The sequence below is a fragment of the Formica exsecta genome, unplaced genomic scaffold (genome assembly GCF_003651465.1).
Source record: "Formica exsecta isolate Colony F162 unplaced genomic scaffold, ASM365146v1 scaffold2, whole genome shotgun sequence".
Lineage (NCBI taxonomy): Eukaryota > Metazoa > Arthropoda > Insecta > Hymenoptera > Formicidae > Formica > Formica exsecta.
This window is the reverse complement of record NW_021849297.1, coordinates 1,270,662-1,291,582: the sequence shown is the minus strand read 5'-3', so window position 1 is coordinate 1,291,582 and position 20,921 is coordinate 1,270,662. Positions and strand designations below refer to the sequence as shown.

General features: G+C 32.3%; 1 protein-coding gene across 1 annotated transcript; it reads left to right on the top strand.

Annotated features, from left to right (window-relative positions):
- The first annotated feature begins 930 nt into the window (after window positions 1–930).
- On the top strand, window positions 931–13,004 carry LOC115234291 (enolase-phosphatase E1). The gene is made up of 6 exons (XM_029805257.1): window positions 931–1,235; window positions 1,854–1,955; window positions 2,837–3,027; window positions 3,695–3,827; window positions 3,936–4,059; window positions 4,200–13,004. Exons 1-6 carry the CDS (start codon window positions 1,140–1,142, stop codon window positions 5,711–5,713), a joined length of 2,160 nt encoding a protein of 719 aa, XP_029661117.1. The 5' UTR covers window positions 931–1,139; the 3' UTR covers window positions 5,714–13,004.
- The last annotated feature ends 7,917 nt before the right edge of the window (window positions 13,005–20,921 follow it).

The following is a 20,921-nucleotide window of genomic DNA, read 5'->3' as shown; positions in this document are numbered from 1 at the left end:
CATAATTGCGAGATCATTAACACTTGGAACAAAATGATCGAGTCTTAAGGATCACACGTGCCATGTTTCGAAAATGGGCAAAAAATAATACGCGACCTGGAACTACTTTTCCGCGGAGTGATATCAATGAGGGGGTTCGTTATCGAGTCGATATTCGAACGGTTTTTCGGCCGAATCGATCATTCTTCTGTCGCGAATGGGAACCGCGATGGTAACGTTGCGAATTTTCATGCTGATCCGTCGTGAAAACTCGCCAAAGCAGGCGATTTTTCGCGAGATTCACCAGCGTGAAATTTTTCCGAAGGGTAGCATAATACGAGGCGCACACAAGCGCGCACACCGATTCGCGACAGCGAGACCGCTGATTGGACGAACTCGAGGGGGAACGAGCCCGATTCGCGGCACGCACTCACACTGTCGCGCGATCGCGAGTATCTACGCGCCGATACGGGCCGTGGTTTTGTATTTAATGCAGGATCGTTGCGATTCGCCGCGGAACCCGGCGAATCGCATTTTCCCTAAAATTGCGCCTTTGACTTTTCGTACACGTCAACCGCATCCAACGTCAATTTTTCCTGACAACACACAAACACTCTACTAATATGGAGCAATGTAGAAAGTGACAAGTAAAAATTAAGGACGTTTAGTTGAGTTATTAAGATGTAACGATGCACTTATATGATTTATCGAGAATCATAGGTCAGATAAAATGTAAATGTACAAAATAATAATAATTGTCACAAAGGTTTCTAAAGAAATAACCTAACTTTTTCAAGCATTCTTTAGAAGCATCGTTTAGATATCTCTGCAGCTTTATTTTCTTCGAGATCTAAGACCGGCGAATTTTGATAAAAGTCCGGGCACCCGAGATTCATTAATACGGATATGGTTACCGGGTATACCAGAACCAGACTAGGGCGCGAGCCGCGAGCGGAGGGGGATTCGCGAGAGTTCGCACGCATACACCGGCGAGCACACATTGGCGCACGGCCAACAGTGAATTCGTTCGCCGGCTCCCAACAGGAACGCGTCGTCGCCGACATACACAGCGTGAGCGCCAACCTAACCGAGGGGGAACACCATACATATATAGATACACCGTTATTAATTCTACGGTCGTGGGCGAGTCGTTTGTGAAAATGGCCGGGGAAAAGCGCAGCCAGGATCAGGACGAGACCGCGAGGACGGTGCTCGTAGACATCGAAGGCACCACCACGAGCATCAGTTTCGTGAAGGTAAAAGTACAAAGACGATAAAGGCATGAACGAAGGACGAACAGCGCGAGCGCGTCTCGCAAACTCGGCTGCGCCGTATAGTTTCACATATCGCTCGATGAATTCCCTCATGGACGGTAAATTGTCGCGAATTTTTCGCGAATGGGATATTCCGCGAGCGGCGACGGCGACGGCGGTGGCAGTTCGTCCGCGCAAATCCCGGCAAATCGTCCGGGTGTCTGCAGAAAAGCGCGTATATATACGGTCGAATTCCACGACGGGTTATTGTCCTCGCGTCTGGGCGGTGTGCCGGCTCGAGTTTTCGGCAAGTCGCCGCCACCGTCGCCGTCGTGTTTGTGAATCGGACAACGACTCGAGAAAGAATTTAATTAGAATTTTTTTAGTAAAAAGCGAACACCCGCGTCCCTCCCGGCTTGCTGTAACAGCGGACGGTCGGGAAATCGAGCTTGAAAACAAACATTACGATCTTTTAATAGATATCGGTCGGCGAATGTATATTGACGTGGCGCGCCGAGACGCCACCGAACGCTACCGAGAACAACGAGATTTCTCTCGGCGAGCGTGATTTTTCCGCCACGACGGCTATTGATGCTTATGCGCGGCTTGTTTCCCTTGCAGGAGACCCTTTTCCCCTACGTGCGCCAGAATTTGAAAAATTATATCGAGACGAAATGGGAGGATGAGGAGTTCAAACAAGACTATGAAAAATTAAAGGAACAGGTAACTATAAGATTTTGACCAGAGTTAAAGGAACAAATAAATATGGGTTTTTGTGACCTGCAACCAGTTATATATATATATATATATATATATATATATATATACAGGATAAAGGAAATAATCAGAAGAATATTTGTGTGTGTATAGTCTTTGTTTGAAAATTTGATGCTATGAAAAAAATACAACAGTCATAATTTTTGTTATATTATGTCAAAATCTTTTTTTGGATATGTTTTTTCTCTTTTCTTTTAAATAAAACAACATTTTCACAATAGAAAAATTAAATAATGTGTTAAAACAATTCTTATTATAATATGATGGAGAAAATCAATTAGTTAATTAGAGAGAATTAGTTTGATTGATTAGTTGATTGTCAAGCTTTAAGGTAACATTTTTTATTTTGAAATGTTATCTGAGATAATATTGTTAGAAGATGATACACTAAAATAGTAAATGTTCATAGAGAAAACTTTCTTATGTTACAATAAAGAAATTATTGAATGATTATATTGTTTTTTATGTTATTCTTATGATAAAGTAATGGGGGGGTGGGAAGGATTTCTGATATGAATAACAAATGAGTATAAAGTATTCCTGTCCCCCTATCCATCCTTCTATCTTTTTGCGCAGGAATGATTTTTTTTTCTTAATTGATGTAAACTTCTATCTAGTATGAAGCTTAGCACTTCATTTTATATTTTAAATCTAAATTTATATATATTTTGTATAATGTATATCTTTCTTTATGTTATGCATAGATAATTAAATTTATTTTAGACTTAGACCTAATATAAACAAATTTGAATGTTTTATTATTTATTTTCTTTGAATAATATTTTATTAATCAATATCATCAATAGTTTACTAATGTGCTTTTTTAGGCAAAAAAGGATGAGAAAGATAAATTAGATGGCTTTGTAGCGATTACTGGTGAGAAGCCTGAAGAAGAAAAAGATTCACTTTTGAAAAATGTTTTGTGGCAAATGGATAATGATCGTAAAACAGGGGCATTAAAGCAATTGCAAGGACATATGTGGCGTGAAGCATATAAAACAGGCGCAGTTAAAGCTCAGTAAGTTGTTCTATTTTGTTTTTCTTTTAATTTGTTTTTACTTGCAATACACAAGGTTGATTTATTATGCATCATACTGTCTTTTTACAAAATTTGTAGTGCATAGAGATCTTTTAAATATTAAGATATTAAGATTTAATAATCTATACAAATGATATCATATACTTAGACACAAAGATAAAGAATGGCATTGTCCATAATATATATATAAATTTCCATACATACTATATATAATATATTTCAATAAATTGTGAGGTGAACATACATAATATTTGGGCTCACTTCAGTTGTCTTATTTATATTTATTTTTTATATAAAATTTTGTCTATGTTATTATATTAGAGATCATGCATAAATAAGAATAGGTTTTGTGTGATGCCTGTATTTTATAATTCTATGTTTAGATTATTCTAATTTATGAATTTGCTTGCACATTGTAATCGTTGGATTATATTAAAAATTGCTTGTTTCTTAAGCAATTGTTATATGAGATATTATTTTATGATTTTATCTATCTTTAATTTTTTGATTTCCTGAAATAATTTTTCAATTGATATCGATTATGAAAACTATTATAATCTAATAACAAATTCAAGTTGTAAAAATTAGAAAGTTAAAAGAATCGGAATTATTGTAATGTCAAGCTTCAAGAGCATATTTTGTTTAGTGTTTATGAAGATGTTCCTAAAGCACTTGAATCTTGGAAAAATGATGGCAGAAAAATATATGTCTACTCAAGTGGCAGTGTTGAGGCGCAAAAACTTCTTTTCGGGCATTCTATACATGGCGATTTGCTTAAGGTATTGTACAATAATACAATGCACTATAATTAAAGATATTCGACTGGAGATATCTGGATAGAATACGTGTATAAAAACTATGTGACATAATTTTTGTCTTTTTTTTAGTATTTCAGTGGTTTCTTTGATACAGAAGTAGGTGCAAAGCAAGAAAGTGATAGCTATAAAAACATATTGAGTAAAATTGACGACAAACCATCCAATGTTGTTTTTCTCACTGATGTTGTAAAAGGTTTGTATATTTCTCTTCTTTCTAAATGTAAAAAAAAGAGAGAGATTCTTATAATATTATATAGATTTACTACATCATATTTTTGACGATTTCTGCAAATTTGTCTTTGTTCATTCTTTTGTTCTCTTAAATGATAACAGAAGCCGCAGCTGCCAAGGAAGCAGGTTTATCAACAATCATTGTAGTACGTGAGGGTAATGCAGCTCTTAATGATGAAGAAAAGATTATGTATACAACTATCAAATCCTTCTTGGATTTAACATTTCAAACGTCTACAAAGCGACAGAAATTAGAAACAGCAAATGAAAAAGTTGAGAAAGATACGACTGATGTCAGTGAGCCGATGGATACTTCTGAAGATGTAGAAATACCTGACATTAATGATCAAAAAAATGAAAAAGACGAAGATATGAAAGAAGTGACTGAATCGGAAGGAACAGAATGTTTAAAGAGTCAATTGTCACAAGATGCTGCAATTTCTCTGCCGCTAAAGGAAGAAGCAATGGCGATTGAAAAAGAGCCCTTAAATTCTGAACAGGAGACTCCAATTGCGGGAGCAGAAGAATCTGGTGTCAAACCTAAGGACATGAACGAAGATACAAGCTCATCTGGAAATGTAGAAGAAACAATGAAAGATGACGCTATAGCCACAAAAAACAGCGATCAAATTGCTATACCAGAAAAGACTGAAGAAGACTTGGATACAGTCACAACTGAAATTATTCCCACTGCCAATAAATCCTTAGATGTATCTATATCAGAATCTATATCAAAATCTGAAAATACTCCGACATCTTCCGAGAAAAAAATCAAAGACTCAACAGATATTGCGAAAAATGTACAAGCTGAACTTGTCAACAAAACTCAAACTGCTGAAAATGACAAAAAAGACGACATTGAACCGCAGTCACAAAATTGTGACAAAACAACAACAGATAAACCTGAAGAATGCTTGACAGCAGAAAAAGATGAAGTAAAGGAAGAATCAAAGATTGTTTCCGGCATATCTGAAAGCGAAAATGTTTTAACGAAGAATGAAAAAGAAGAAATAAAAAATCAAGAGTCAACTGTGGTAGACTTTACGGAAAATGGGGAGACTGTACAGGCAGCTGTGGAAAAAACTATAGTAACAGAAACTGAAGCAACAACTAGTACAACAGACGTAAAGAAAGAAATAACAACTGAAGCATCCACAGAGAAAAGTTTGGAAGCAGTTGCAAAACCTGAAAAAATCGATGAAAAGACACCTCAAGAAACGGAGGAAACGGTGGTCACTGACGCTGAAAAACGCGAGAATGAAACTACGAAACAGGAGGTAATAAAAGATGAAGACACAGTGAAAGAAGAGAATGTGGTGGATATGAAAGACAAAAATATAGTGGATTCGGAAAAGCAAAAACTCAATGGAACCGCACAAAACGGAAATACGGATGTGCCAGTGTTGGATGATAAATTACACAGTAACGGACTGAACGAAGGAACGTCGAAGGAAACGACGAGCGAAGAAGCGGCGGCGCAAAACGGTGAGCCTGAGAGTTCGTCAGAAAGTAGTGCGGAGTCCATAAAAGTTAAAAAGGTCGTCGATTCTACCGTAGTCGACGGTGCCGGAGAACCCGACGTTGTTCCTCCTGTAGTTGTAGCGGCGACGTCTTAACTTTGTTCTTATACAGTTTAAGGAGCCCTACATGCATAACCCTAATCCACAAGTACTTATTCACAGGTATAAACTGATATAAATTGATTCCATATACTTTACGTAAATCGTACTACGCGTCCAAAACGTGACGCGCTATTTTAAAATGCAGTTCGTAAACTACCGTTCCTTTCGATGATTATAACGAGAAATAGAAAATAACGGGATACGGAAGATTTGATTGTTTTTTAAACATTACGATAGTTGTATATTTTATTTTTCGTGATGATGGCCAACTTCTATTTATATGATGTCTACATCGTTAACGTTTTATGTTAACTCGTACATACACTGACTGATGCCTATATCATGGAGATCGGCTTTTATCGTTAATTTTTTCATGTCTGCTTTTCCTAATAACGATCCATCTTCGATTATTGTCACAATTTCGATAAGGGAAAGCTTGACGTGACATATTACGATTAAACTTGCAAAACTTTCTTAGCTGTAATTTCGCGCGTGATCGGTCTAGAAGTAATCGAACGTGTCATCCACTGTAATCGATTACTACGTGTTTTCTCTTTCCCCAATATTACTATTAATATTTACATAACATGTGTATTGACTTATCTTTTTTATATCGCCTAAACAGAGAATGAGATCATACGTGAAAAACTGATAGGATAGGTAATTCCAATATAGTTGCAGTATGTTAAAATGTCGATTGTATCTGTGCCAAATGAATTTAACGATTCGAAATCTTGCTTCCTTTATTTTACCTCTTCAGTTTTCTTTTCCTTGGTAATTTGATGTACTATATTAAAAGATTTGATCAATGTTTTATTTTAGTGCTGCAACCAATTATAATGAAACTGATTAAGAATTATTTTAAGACTGAATTGATAACAAAATGTCAATAAGAACACCCAATGCAAAACAGTCGATGGTTTTTTAGATTATATCATAGATCTTTGTTGCGCACAGCATATTTTTGTGCATTAGTAAACAATGCACATTTCAAGTTAAATGATTGTAGATACATCGCAACACACAGTAAACTTCATTCGTTAGTTTTGCTCATTGCGTTTTTGTTATATATAATAAGATAATAAGAAATTTTTTAATATTAGAGCTTACATCGATACGTTTTTTACCATCGTTTTGTCTGCCTAACATGGTTCGCATTTTCTTTTTAACGAATGTTAATATAATATGGGACCGTTGAATTCAATCGCTAAACATTTGTCAAAGATCTTAAAAGCTTATTTTAGCTTTTATATATACATTATCGTTTCGTGATTTATAATCTTTTTAGCCTTAGAGGTGAATTGGCTTTAAATGATTACTTAAATAAACTGATCTAGTGATTACAATTTATAAAAACATGTAACCAATTGGATCCATTCTCCCCTCTATGATTGAATCACGACATGATTTCAAAATACTCGCAGAAGAGCATATCGATTTGTAGATTTACTCTGTTCATTTCTATAAACTGATATTGAGTTGCAAAGTCCGTGTGTGTAATGACATTTACATTATCAATTTACACATAAGATTTGCCAAAGTGAGCAAGTAGATACTGTTTTGTATGAACTAACTGCTTAGATTATGTGCAATATATGATAATATAGATGCGGTACACATGGATTCGCTCATTTTTGTGACGCTCAACATAGTATACGGAAACAATACTAGAAAATAATAATAATAATAATAGCGATTAAAATGAAATCTCATGCGATGCTTTTGTTCATTATTATTATTATTAATTTTACTGCTATTCTTGATGCCCATTCCTGTTAAATTGACTGTGATTTAAGAATATTGATAGACATAGGTTTTTCTCGAAATGATTCGTTTTTATTAAGAACGCGAAGGCGATCATTTTTGTCGACGAATGATATTCTGTTGCGATTATTATTTTTATTTGGATTAATATGGCCGCGTCGAAAAAAATCACTAAGGGGACTTCTATAGATCGATAGACGATTTCGCGTCGTTCGCTTATATTATGTTCGCCGACTATGCTAGGGAGACGCGATGAAACGAAAGAAACGCGCAATACGTCTACGCTAGTGCGTGTATAACAGGAACGAATAGAAAACCAATACGAACAAGCCACGATTTGATACTTTATGATATATACTCTTAACAGACCTCGCATATTTTATTTGTAAGTCATTTATTCGGAAAAAGATGTGAATGTGTATTGGATACTAGCGATGATCATTCTTGCCATTACATTACTCATCTCGAAGTAGCCAAAATAAAAATGAACTCTCATGCTCTCCGCCTCGTCACCCTCGGTGCTCAGCGATAAGTTCACCGATAGTCTAAGATCAGCTGTCGTATCATTTTTACACATGACCGAAGTGACTCGCTTTTACTTGATCAAAAGAATGTATACATGTTTTAATAGCGATTTTTAAAATTTGATCTATGAGGTGATGAGAATGGAAGGAAGGTATTATGCCTTTAATCGTGCAAGTTGACTGAGAAATCAACGAGAAGAAACACAGAATCCTTCTCTATTGACTGATCATTAATATTATCGCATACTATGAAAATTGATAAACTGCCATGATTTACGATAAGTTAGACTCGAGAGTGAAATGACGATGTGCACAAAGCTTTCTTCGGCTGACTTTCACGACATCGCCTGAATCATCATCCCCATATCATTCATACTACTGTTTTGCGTCAATAGTCGAGAAGGTTGAAGCGCACATCTTGATTACACGCTCGAGCGCGAGTCGTCAACACACTCATTTCTCGATCACAAACATGTCCATCGTATAATCTCTTAACACTTTCAATGCCGCGGCAATCATGTCGAAGAGCAACGTCTCAATAGCATATATATAAAATTATTGTACTTATGCATTTGTATGTAAATACGAAGAAAAAGAACGATATTTACATTTACATTTAATTTACAATTTTACGATGTACAATTCCTAATATTAGACTTACAGACAAATTAAAATTCATGCGGCATTGAACGTATTAATGTTAATTCTAATGACAGTCGAAATGATTTATCAAGTTTCGTGTAACATGAAGTTACGGAACGAAGAACGCTCAATTTATTGACTGTTTTAACTCAAAAATTAATTCGAAAATCAATGGTATCGCGATCAAGCCTCGTCTGTTTTGTAAACGATAAAAGAAAGAAGACAAGAACTTGGACAATACAAATTTTTTACATTATATACATATTTTTAACATTAGCCACACATAAATATCTCAATAACTTAATTTTAAAAATTAGAATTCTCTAAAAATACAATATATTTTTCCTGATATTAATTATAATAAATAATATCTTTTATTAATTATAAATGTAATTATATAAATATGATTTTCAAGGTTAAATAATGCTGATGAGATTTTAGTTTTACTTGTGTGTTTTTGGAAAAAAGAAACTGTAATATGATAAAAACTAAAACACCTGACGTGTCATCAATAGGTTTTCCAAACTCTATTTATCTATTCATTGTAAATGTATTATCATTACTTATTATTATACTATTCTAATTATGAAATTTTTTGACATAGATTAAAGCAATACAAAGGTCCGAGTACATTGAATACAATTCTAATTCAATTCTAACAAGACTATGGCAATCAAAACCTAATATGACATATTGCTTCTTTATTATTATCATACCATGACAAAAATTAGTCTGATTAAAATCCATATCAATCCTTATATTATCGTTAAGATTTTCGAATTATGTTTCGTTTTAAAACGATGCGTACAACGTGATTCCGCGATTCTAATTTTGCATTTCTCGATAAATTTATCGATCGCGACCCTGGCGAAAAATAGAGAGAATAATTCTATAATATCACGCTTTTAGAATCGTAATTCACAGGAGACTCTTTACCATCTTTTCAAAGCGTTAAGATTACGAGCAAGACGATCGAACAAAATCCGACATTGTACTATTAACAAGAATAACCTCATATTCATTAGCGATATTATTGTTTATAATTCATTGGTATATCTCCAATCAATATAATTGTAGGAGAGACGTATGGACTTTATTGATACTTTTTAATTTTTAAGGATAGATGTCCCCGGGAAGAGTGAAAGCCAAATATCAAAACACAAATTTGAAATCACACAAAGATAAAATCTTTTTTTATAAAAATTCACAAATATTTTGTATATTATATTAATTTATTTCTAAATCTAAATTTTTTATTAAATTATTCTATTAATTTGGTATATTTATTATATATAGTATAGTCTATTGTGAGCATTTGAAGAAATAATAATTTCTATCATTACGATCTAAACAATACACAACATTATCTAAATATTTATAAAATTATTAAAAGCTAGGAAATTTTCAAATTTATTGGTATTCATGTGGAAGTTAAATATACAAAAATTTATTTGATTTATAAAAGACTTAATTTTTTTAATATTTTAAATATTTTGTTGTGATTTCTGATTTAAACCTAATGATAGATTAATGATGAATCTTTAAGCATCATGTTTTTTGTATATTCAATGATTCTATCAAAGTATGTATTTGTAACAGAAATGCATTAATTTTTACTGAAAACTTTAAATATTATTAGAAAATTATATTTTAATAACAGTGAACATTAAGTATTGAATATTATTTTTTCAACTAGTGCTCTTAAATGTTAAGATAACATTAAATGTTAATTAAATATGTTTTTAAAAACGTGAAATTGGAAATGTTTTTTCTCTTTTTGTTAAAGTACAATTCAGAATATTATTCTTGAATTTTGACTCTTTTTTAATCATATAGCCATTATTTGATTTTCACTCTTCAATTGTTCCTATAAGCCTATTGCATTTTCCTTTGATTTTTTCTCCCTATATATTTATAAAAAAAAAACTACGTTATAATTCCGAGAAAAAAATCATAGTTACAATTATATACAGAGTATCCCAGAATTAAACCGACAAATTTCAGGTGATTATAAGGGACACCAAAACAATTTTATTAATAAATCTATGTCTGCTTTTATTAATGTGATTAAATAGAGGTGTTTTTACTACATGAAACTTTTGTATAAAACATTTTTTGATATCTTGAATAATTTTCAAGATATATCGAGAAAAGCAAAAAGCCACTTTACATATGAGAGGTGATTTCACTTCTTGGACTCGTTTTTCGGCCGTAAATGGAAATTTCTAAATTCATCTATCCCTCCCCCCCCCCCCCCCTTACATGTGTATAAAGTTTTATCAAAATCAAAATTTTCTGGTTCACGAGGATCCCTTGTTAGTCTTTGATTCTCTAGTGCCAGAACGGCTCATTTGCGGACACGGGTTTATTGGCAAAATTGGCATGTTTTGGTGTGGCTTTATAATCACCTGAAGTTTTTCGGTCTAATTCTGGGACACCCTGTATATTATTTTTCGATGTTCTCACAGATATCAATGTGTACGTTATATTGTGAAAGCACGAGCGATATATTATAGTTTGACTTGATCTGATTTAATATTTCACGAGACTCACACACATATACATGCAAACACACATCAATCGTGCACAATCGATGGGTCCTGTTCTATCTATTTATATTTACTAAATATAATACGAATTCCCCGAAAGATTATATGCACTGTACAGAACAAATCAGATTTAATAAATTTTTGTTCTCCCCAAATTTTGACTGCATTCGTAGAGCAAAATAAATGAATTTTGCAATTAGAATTATGTGACGTTCGTTTTCATTTCTCCCGTATCTGTAACGTATACGTATATGTATGAATTCGAAACTAAAGAGTGATGTGTGTGATTTTAAGAATATGCGAACAATAGCATATATAGTTAATTAATAATCACATATTCAATATATAAAAGATACAATATTTTTTTCTTATAGCTATTTTTATTGGATTATTAGTTATCTGTTACTCATATAATTTCCTGTGACAGTCTCGCGAGATATGAAACATAAGGATAGCATATATATACATACATAAAAAATTTACGTAATAATGATAATATCTATGTATTGTCTTTATGTTAAGATGCTAATTATTGATAAATATGTTAAGATGTTTATATGGTGATTTACGTTCTGGTCCTATATTCGAATTGGATTTTTGTTCGTAATCAAACGTGCTGAAAAACGTTACTTAGGATAAAATGCCAAAAATCTCCTACGAATTATCATATCTAAAATAATATCACCGAAATTGTGAGCTGATATACAAAACGATATTTATATATCGTATTTATGTTACAATCGCTAATGAAATACAGAATCATTGATGTATCATCCTTCAATTAACAACTCTTTGATAAATTCAGTAATTATTCGTACTTAACGAAAATTCTGATGAAAAATAACCTTTGCTATACATTTTCAATCTTCAACGTTAAGTATGCAGTTAATACTGAAATTACAAATTTAAAGTTTACTATTGAAAGAAGAAAAAGATTTATATATTTTCAGCTCTGAATCTTAGTTCGCTAAAAATGAAATTTTTGATTGCTTATAATTCAAAAACTTTAATAAATTCTCGATATTTTTACACAAAGAATTAACTCTACATATGAAAAACAATTTTAATGTTAAACAATGATATGATGAGTCATCTTAATAACCGAAAATACAAAAATTAAAAAAGCCGTACGTGCGAATATAGTTACAAGAAAAAAAAAATAGAGAAGATATTAGAGAAGCAACACCTATTGCAAGTAGTTTAATATAAGTTGAATATCGTTATAGTTGATTATACATTTTTGGTTCTTTGTCCATTCGACTATTGACTATGTCCCCCGTTATAGTTTGTAATATTAGATGAACTCATTAGATGTAATTTATCGCGATACGATATAATAATAGTTATAGCAGCATACTTTACACGAACTTTACGTTAATTGATACTTTTATTATCCTCCGATTAATCCGCTGATTTTAATAGCTATTAGATCATGTACAAGTAAGATATTTCCAATGTGAAATTCGATAAGTTTCATTAAGTCGATGATAATATAATAATAAGCAATAAGAGAAGTTAATTTATCGCATGTAGTACGATGTTGTCGATGTATGTCCTTTAATCGATATAATTTTGTTTTTGAGTAACAATTGCTTTTCTGAATCATTGTATGTATATATATATATGTAATGCCGCTTAATATCTTTGTCGCATATTTAGATAAAATCACCTATATTCTAGATTTGAAAGGCATTTTTTTTTTCGGGAAATGCCAACTTTAAAGCTAATCTAAGTTTCGCAATATAACACACTGTAAGAACAAAATGTATTGGATATTTGGTACTGAAAATACACGATTTTAAAATGTGAAATAACCTCCCTTTCCTTCTCATATATATGTATATTGTATATTATGTTTTAATATTAAAATTGTTTTTCTAAATAAAGTGCAAAATGTAGGTATATTTTATTTAATTAATTATATATATGCATATTGTAGAATCCACAAGATATATTCGCTGAGAAAGAGAAAGAAGGAGATGAAGAATTCTTCAAAACATAAAATATGTATCAATAAATATGATAAATTAAAGTACACAATAAAAATACACTTAAGTAAAATACACAATCATATATTGCACTTTATTTAATAAAATACACTAGATCACAATAAATATTTAGAGATACACGAATTTGGCGAACGATTTTTCCAATTTTATAGTTTACGGGAATATTATAGCGACTGTTTCCTTGCTATCGATATATGCACGGAATGTTATCAAATCTACACATTTATTTATTTCTATGATTATATTTCAAAAAAAAAAAAAAAAATTCAAGTTGAGAAAGTAGCACAGATAAATATCATATACAGAAATATCTTACACACACACACACACAGATAAATATATTACTATCTCTTCTTACATATAGATATTTTGAAATTAATAAGCTAACAATAAATTATGGAACATATTGCGAGAGATTGCAAAATTACATTCAAATCGAATTCTTATCTTTTGCGATTATTATTATTTAAAGGTAAAATTCACACATTGATGCATTATTGCTTGATGTTACCGACAATCGACCAGATTTTCCAATTATCACCTAATCTAATAATAATCGCGAAGCATTAATCAAATTGCGAATTTTTAACATTATTTCATCGATGATGAAAGCTATCTTTAAAAAGTCAGTAAAGCTAAATATTGCTTATTGAATATATCTACGATATAAGGTGTGTCGGTAAAATATTTCTCGCAAACATTATTTTTTGATATTTGATTATCTTAGACTAAATTATTTTCTATCAAATATGTCTTATCATTACTGCAAATAGTTATTTACATGTCATCATCATGAGTATAAAATTATGATTTTCCAATTACGATATAATTTTTCAAAGATTAATTAAAATCGTACAAAATCCAGTCATGCTTCTGCATATCTCAAGAAGATGTCACTGTTAAAACCAATACAGAGAGAATATTCGATTTCAAAATAGAAAAAAGAGAATATTCTCTCTTCTTTATTAATTCAATAATCGTTTTCACCATAAATTTTTAATTATTTCTGTGTAAAATATTATTAATATTTGCGCGCGCAAATAAATTGTACATTTAAATTAAATACGTTTAGCGATCTTTTTTTATTATGTAGTAGAAATAATATTTAATACAAGCGATATATTATATGTATATTGCACGCTTTTTGAAAAATCAGCGTTTTTAGAAGTAAGCTTACTCTTTTTATAGAGAGTCAAATTTCTAAAGCAGAATTTTATATATGTGTATGTATGTTTTATAAAAAAAATCTAGATTTTTTATAAAAGAACTGAATTTACAAAAAGCCTGTGCCACGTATGATATATCAATATTTGATTATATATAATCAAACATCCAAATATATTTTCTAAAAATAAATTTTATAGAGAGAGAAAGAGGAAGAAAGAAAGAGAAAATTGATAAAATTTACGGCAATAGATATTAAAGTGGCTTACACTATATGCATATATACAATGTATATGTAAATGTTTCAATTATAAAACTATACAATACGCAGGAACGTATGAAGACAAGTTAATTTTTTTTAACAATCAGGCTTCGAATGCTCTTTTTAAAAGACCTATAAGATCTTTTTCTATCGTTTGAATTTCAAACCTCATCTACATAATAATAAATCTTAATATAACATCTCTTTCTTTCTCGCTGTTTCTCTCTCTCTCTCTCTCGATTGGTTGTAAAAATTCTTATGCTAAATATTTATCTTAGCGCAAATCAAATCTTTTAATTGCAAAAAGACATCGGCTAATTAAGGTTTAATCGTGGCGTCATAATACACACCGACGAATAGAAATTCATTGCAATAGCACCGCGCGTTTACAGTTACTCCCATAGGTTTCGCAATATTCTTAGTTCTCGAGAGCACTACGCGACGACGTTCTCTCTCGCATACAAAACAGTCGATCAGAAAACCGAATCCCCATTCACAATTATATTGGAGGTAACCCTCGCGTCTCGCTCACCCTATCCCTTTCTTTTTCTCTTTCTCACGAGTCTTCTTTAGCCTCACAGAGAGTTTCGCTCTGTCCCTGTTTCTCACAGCCTTTCGTTCATTTTTCCTCCATCTTCTCCTCATCACGTTCTGTCTCTTTCTCTTTCCTCTTATTCTTTTCTTTTTCTCTCCTCCCCTTCTTTTTCTCTCTCATTTGTTCTCTCACTTTTATATTCTCTATCTTTATTTTAAATTACGCTGGTTCATCACTTTTCCATAATCTCTAAGTTTTGTTTTACTTTATATTTGATATTTTGTATGTGTGTCTCTGTTTTGACAAGTCTTGTTATAATTAATGAAGGATTTCCTAACTTTCTATTGAAGATTTCGGAGATGCAAATAGATTAACAATGATTTAATAAATTTATTGTTCCGATGTGCTTACGCTATATCGTGAAATACCGTTATATACCATTAGATGGACAAAATGAATTAAAGAGATATAAAAATAATAATAATTTGTTAGAAAAGTGATATTATCACGAGAATTCATCATAAGAATGAAACATCGGAAAAAATATATAACGGATTGGAGAAGAAGATTGAGAGAAGAAAAGATCTTAGAACATGATAGCGATTATATCAATAATGTGTATCAATATAATGATCACAAAAATTTAATTATTACACTAAATAATATATATAACTACGTGTGATATATGATGCATCCGTTCTTTATATTACATTTGAAGATAAAATATTTCCTTTGAATTATATATTTTGAGATATATTTAATTAAATATAATATATTTAAAGACTAAATATTTTATGATCTAATATATTCTATGATATAATTAGAATATTATTATGTGTGTGTGTGTGTGTGTGTGTGTGTGTGGTATACATCCAATGTGTACAAGAGTGTGACACTTGTTATAACTTGAAACTACAGATATTATATATGACATTCACACAAGCTAAAACTGGGATAGTGCATTCTAGGTATACTGGTTCATGCGATCATGATGATAAGCTACGTATCGAAGAGATAGGATCAGTTTCATCCCGTTGCCTCGCAAGAGTCCTTTTTGAGTCCTCTCATTAACCCTCTTATTTCTCAACATAACCGTGTCATTACTTTTTTGTGTCAACCCTTTCAATTTGCGTTTCATTTGAATCGCAATATGTGTGTCAAGCTACGCAAAGTATATATTTCGAAATATGACTATAAAAATTGCTTATGAAATTGTATGTAAAATTATATCTTTCGTTGTATGTGTCTGTTCGTTTATAACATATAACAAAGTGATTGCCTGTAATCTAGTTTCTTCAAAGAAGTATGTGAATATTTATTCAACTGCATCGAAAATATCGGTCCGGATGATTGTAACATGTTATACGTTGAATTTTATCATAAAACCGCTAACGTATTTCGGTTTTTTTTTCGCTGCTCTGATTTCACCAAAGAGTCACTGTTCTTCGAATATCTTTCGAGTTCATTCGAAGTATGAAGTTTCGGCGGACGCGCCAGGTCGAGCGCCGCGAAGGCTCTCGCCTGCTTGGCTTCATCTGGCCGCAGCAAGCAAGCACCGAGAGGACGGACCGGTTCCAAAGGATGCTCTTCCACCTTTCCCCGTCCTTCGAGCAACGGTCGCCGTAAGTTGCTTCTTCGTGATCGCTCTTCCCGTGTCTTCCCCCGTTCCCTCCTTCACCTCTTGCCACACGTTTCGCTCGCGTAGCTCGCCGCTTCTTCGGTGTCTTCTTCATCTTAGTCGAGCTTCGTTCTCCTGCCATGCTTGCCTATCACAGTCTCTCCGTCTCTTGGTCCCCGGAGTTTCCTGTACGCGGCCATGCACGCGCGAAGGCACGCAGTATAACCACCCCACCCGCCCTTCCTTCGCGCCTCTCTCTTTCTCTCTCTGTCTCTGAGATCCTCCTCTTGATAATTTATTTTTGATAAACGACGCGCCCCGTCATACCGCCACGCGGCATGGGAAACTCACCTTGCCACTTCGCGTATTCTAGCCCCAAAGAAAATCGCTGTCGGATGCGCACGCCCGCGTCTCTTCGGCCGCCGCCACGACGAAGTCTCTTCTCTTCTCCCGAGAGCGAGAGAGATTGTATTCGTGCAAGGTCTCGACCTTGCGAGCTGTAACGCGGCATGTAGCGAGTCGCGGCCACGTATACCGATTATCGCGTCAAGACAGATATCGGCTCTTCACACCCATAGAATGTTTCGGTCGAGATCGATGTTTAACTGTAACTATCTAGTTATTGCAACATGTAATTGCGCGCATACCATAAACGCACATGTATTATACATTTTTGAATATAATATTTTCACAAAATTCTCATTTTATTTTCAATGATTATTTCTCAAGTAAATTTTTAATCATGCTTTTATCATTTTTTAAAAAAAGAACTAAAGAAAATAGTTACATATTGATAATTTTATTTTCAACTTGCGTTGAGAATTCTATTTTTAATTCAACATATGATTTATGTTCTATCGATGAAACGGAGAATATAAGTTATTTATATTACCGGGATTAAAATTTTATAATAGAACGATTTTTAATATTTGAAGACATTTATATTTATATGTATGATATTAATTATTTTATGGAATAAGTTAACATTTATAATATATCTTTTTAAATATTAACTTAGCTTGCTTTATCAAGATTTATTTACAATTAATATCGCTACAAATCTTATTTTTTTATTTTATTGTGTTTCATGAGGTGTATTTCTTTTGTGTTTATTATATTTCATTTTGGTCACGTTTAGCAGCCAGGGCGAATATTCACGGGATGGGATACACAAAATCGTGCGAGTCTAATATGAAGGCACAAATCGGGAAAAAGGTACGACGAATTTATAATTTATTCATATTTAATAAATGTGAAATTGAATTAATTAGTACACAAAAAATCTCTCTCTCTCTCTCTCTCTCTCTCTCTCTCTCAGTTAAAAACATGAGACTTTCGAAGAAATGCTATTTAAATTTTTAAAACTTTTGATGCAAATTATTTTAAAACATTTTTCTAGCATTGATAGCAATAATATAATTGTATATGCAAAGCCAATTTCAAATTTCGATTTTTTCATCGACAAGTGGCGCATATCGGTTCGCTATCTCTTATCGTTGGCAGCGCTCAAACATAATAAATCGGTGCGCTGCTAGAACGAGGCATTGATTGAAATTTAATATGACGAAAAAGGCACTCGAGAAGGCATTTTAATATCACAGACCTGTCGAAAGCAGCATAGTCCTACTCTCGGTGGCCACACGATTAATAATTTATCACCTGTCAACTTTTGATCGAGGCTGATGAGAGTGCGCTGCCGAATTAATATACATCTATATGCGTTTAATTTGATTACAAAAGCAAAAAAAAAATTTCTACGAAGGTTCTATTATTATTGCATTCTGCCAGTTGTCTGGCGAAACGTAAACTTCATATAAAAAAATGATTTTAAATGAGTGAATCGCGTCGATTTATCTATCATTCTTGATACATATTTAACTGCTTCAACTCGCAAATACTGTCACAATTTAATCTATATTTTTATTTATTCAGTTTTCTATAAAAAAGATTGCTATGATATAAATATGCAAGACTATAATAATTTTATTATTATAGAACATCTCGTTTAATGCTTGAAGCTATGGTCGTGCGAAGTTTACTCAATGAAATTGTCGCATGTTTCCACTATCAATGTGATATACTATATCTACGCATAATACAACAAATGCACAATATTTTTCTCGGTGTTCTCGATACTGCACGCTTACTTGTAGGCAACATTTATTTTTGATAACTTAATTTTTTGGTAATTTTATCAATATTTACTTTAATAATATATTTGGAGAAATGTCGCGTGCGAAATTAACTTAACAGAACTTTTTCACATTACCGATACGATGTACTGTCGTGATATATACACTGAACATATTTATTATATAAAAATATTAATTATTATAAGAAAGCATTTTTTAATTATATCTATATAATAATTTAAAATATATAATGTGAAGTACGAATAATTAATTTTACAACAGTGAATAGCTTAATTGATTCAATCTATATCTCAAGATATATCTCAAATATAAAAATCTCACGATAAATATATCATTAATATATATTACGTTTATTAATATATTACATTTTCTTTGTCATTCAATTCATGATTATTTTGTGATGATGATTCCATATTTTCCATTCGAAATGGGCACATTAATTATTTAAATCGGCGAGAATTTCAAAGCGCGACGCGAGATCGTATTTATAGATTCAAGCATTAAGAAGTATAGCCATCATCTTAAATATCGAAATAAAAAACAATGTTTTATATTTTATATAATTGCCATCTTTATCGATTTAATTCCTACTTCAAATAAATAGATAAACGTGTTAATAATAAATAGCTGGTTCGATAAAACCGTCGCTTCGACACGCTTAATATACGAGTCGTTCATCGCGCGGATTAATAAAGGCTAAATGTGATAATTACAAGGAATAATCGCGCTTGGTATCTATTAGTATTTGTCGCGATCCAAGTTCGAATTAATAATATAAAGTACATGTCGCAACGCCTCGCGCCGCTAACCTTCTGCTCGAGTCTCGCCGGTAACCTTGACAACAAAGTTACCGCGCGTAAACAATAACACGCAATACGCCGGAGAAATACGAACGTCGAGCACCGTGCGACAGTGAATTTGTTGCCACGAAATATTTAACGTAAGATAAATTTATGCGCGATATCTATTCCTCTTTTCAATATCTCCCTCATTATTTATTAAAAGCTTATTGCATCACGGTTTCCTGAATCACTTGATCCTCATTCCATGCTCTCAATCCAGAAATAATGAGCATGTTACATTTATATCTATTACGAACAATTTAAAGCTTAATGAAAGATATTTTCAAAAATCAAAGTATCATTAACAAAATAAATATCGCAATAAAACAATAATTTATAACTCTCATCTTCCATATCGTTTCGATTCTTCTTCACATCAAATGTGAATATATAAATATCTGAATGCGAAATATGTTTAACCTTCATTTTAATACATTTACAAATCGCGGAGTTAATTAATCGCGCGGATTAATAATCGCTAATTCTAATAATCGTAGAGAAAGATCGCTTTTATATATATATGACATCTCACAATATGTCGTGCAATCATATTCTGAAATATACGATATTAGAACGGCTCGATAAATATTATTAAAACAAGCACCGAAACTTGCCGCGTATGACGTATTCCCGTGCTATATGTATGTTTATACACAGTCATCTTCAGTCACCTTGTGTTTTGTGTTGCCACTCGCGCGACGAAACTCGAGCAGGAAACAAGGCGCTGCGATATATTATATATTCATTGAAATTCGATCGTGAGAAGTATTAAGACGCTCAAACTCGGTCATTACCTGTAATTATTACATAATTAGCGTTTATTATCCGCGCGATTAACGACTGGTAAAAGCCTATTCCTAATCTTCTAACCTAAATACTTTTTACATACTTGAAATATATCTCGCGCATCGCGCTTTAAAATTATTATTCAGATATAATTTGCTAATTATTTTTTTTCGGATTGAGAACGTGAAATAATCACTAGATCGAATGATTCAAGTTGGTTATTCAACAGAGAACCGTGATATGATATATAATATATATATTATATTGATCGTAATAAACATTTATCTCGCGTGTGCAATATATTGAATTTTGGTTGTATATCTTTAAATAATATGTCGTATCTTAGCCAGTAAT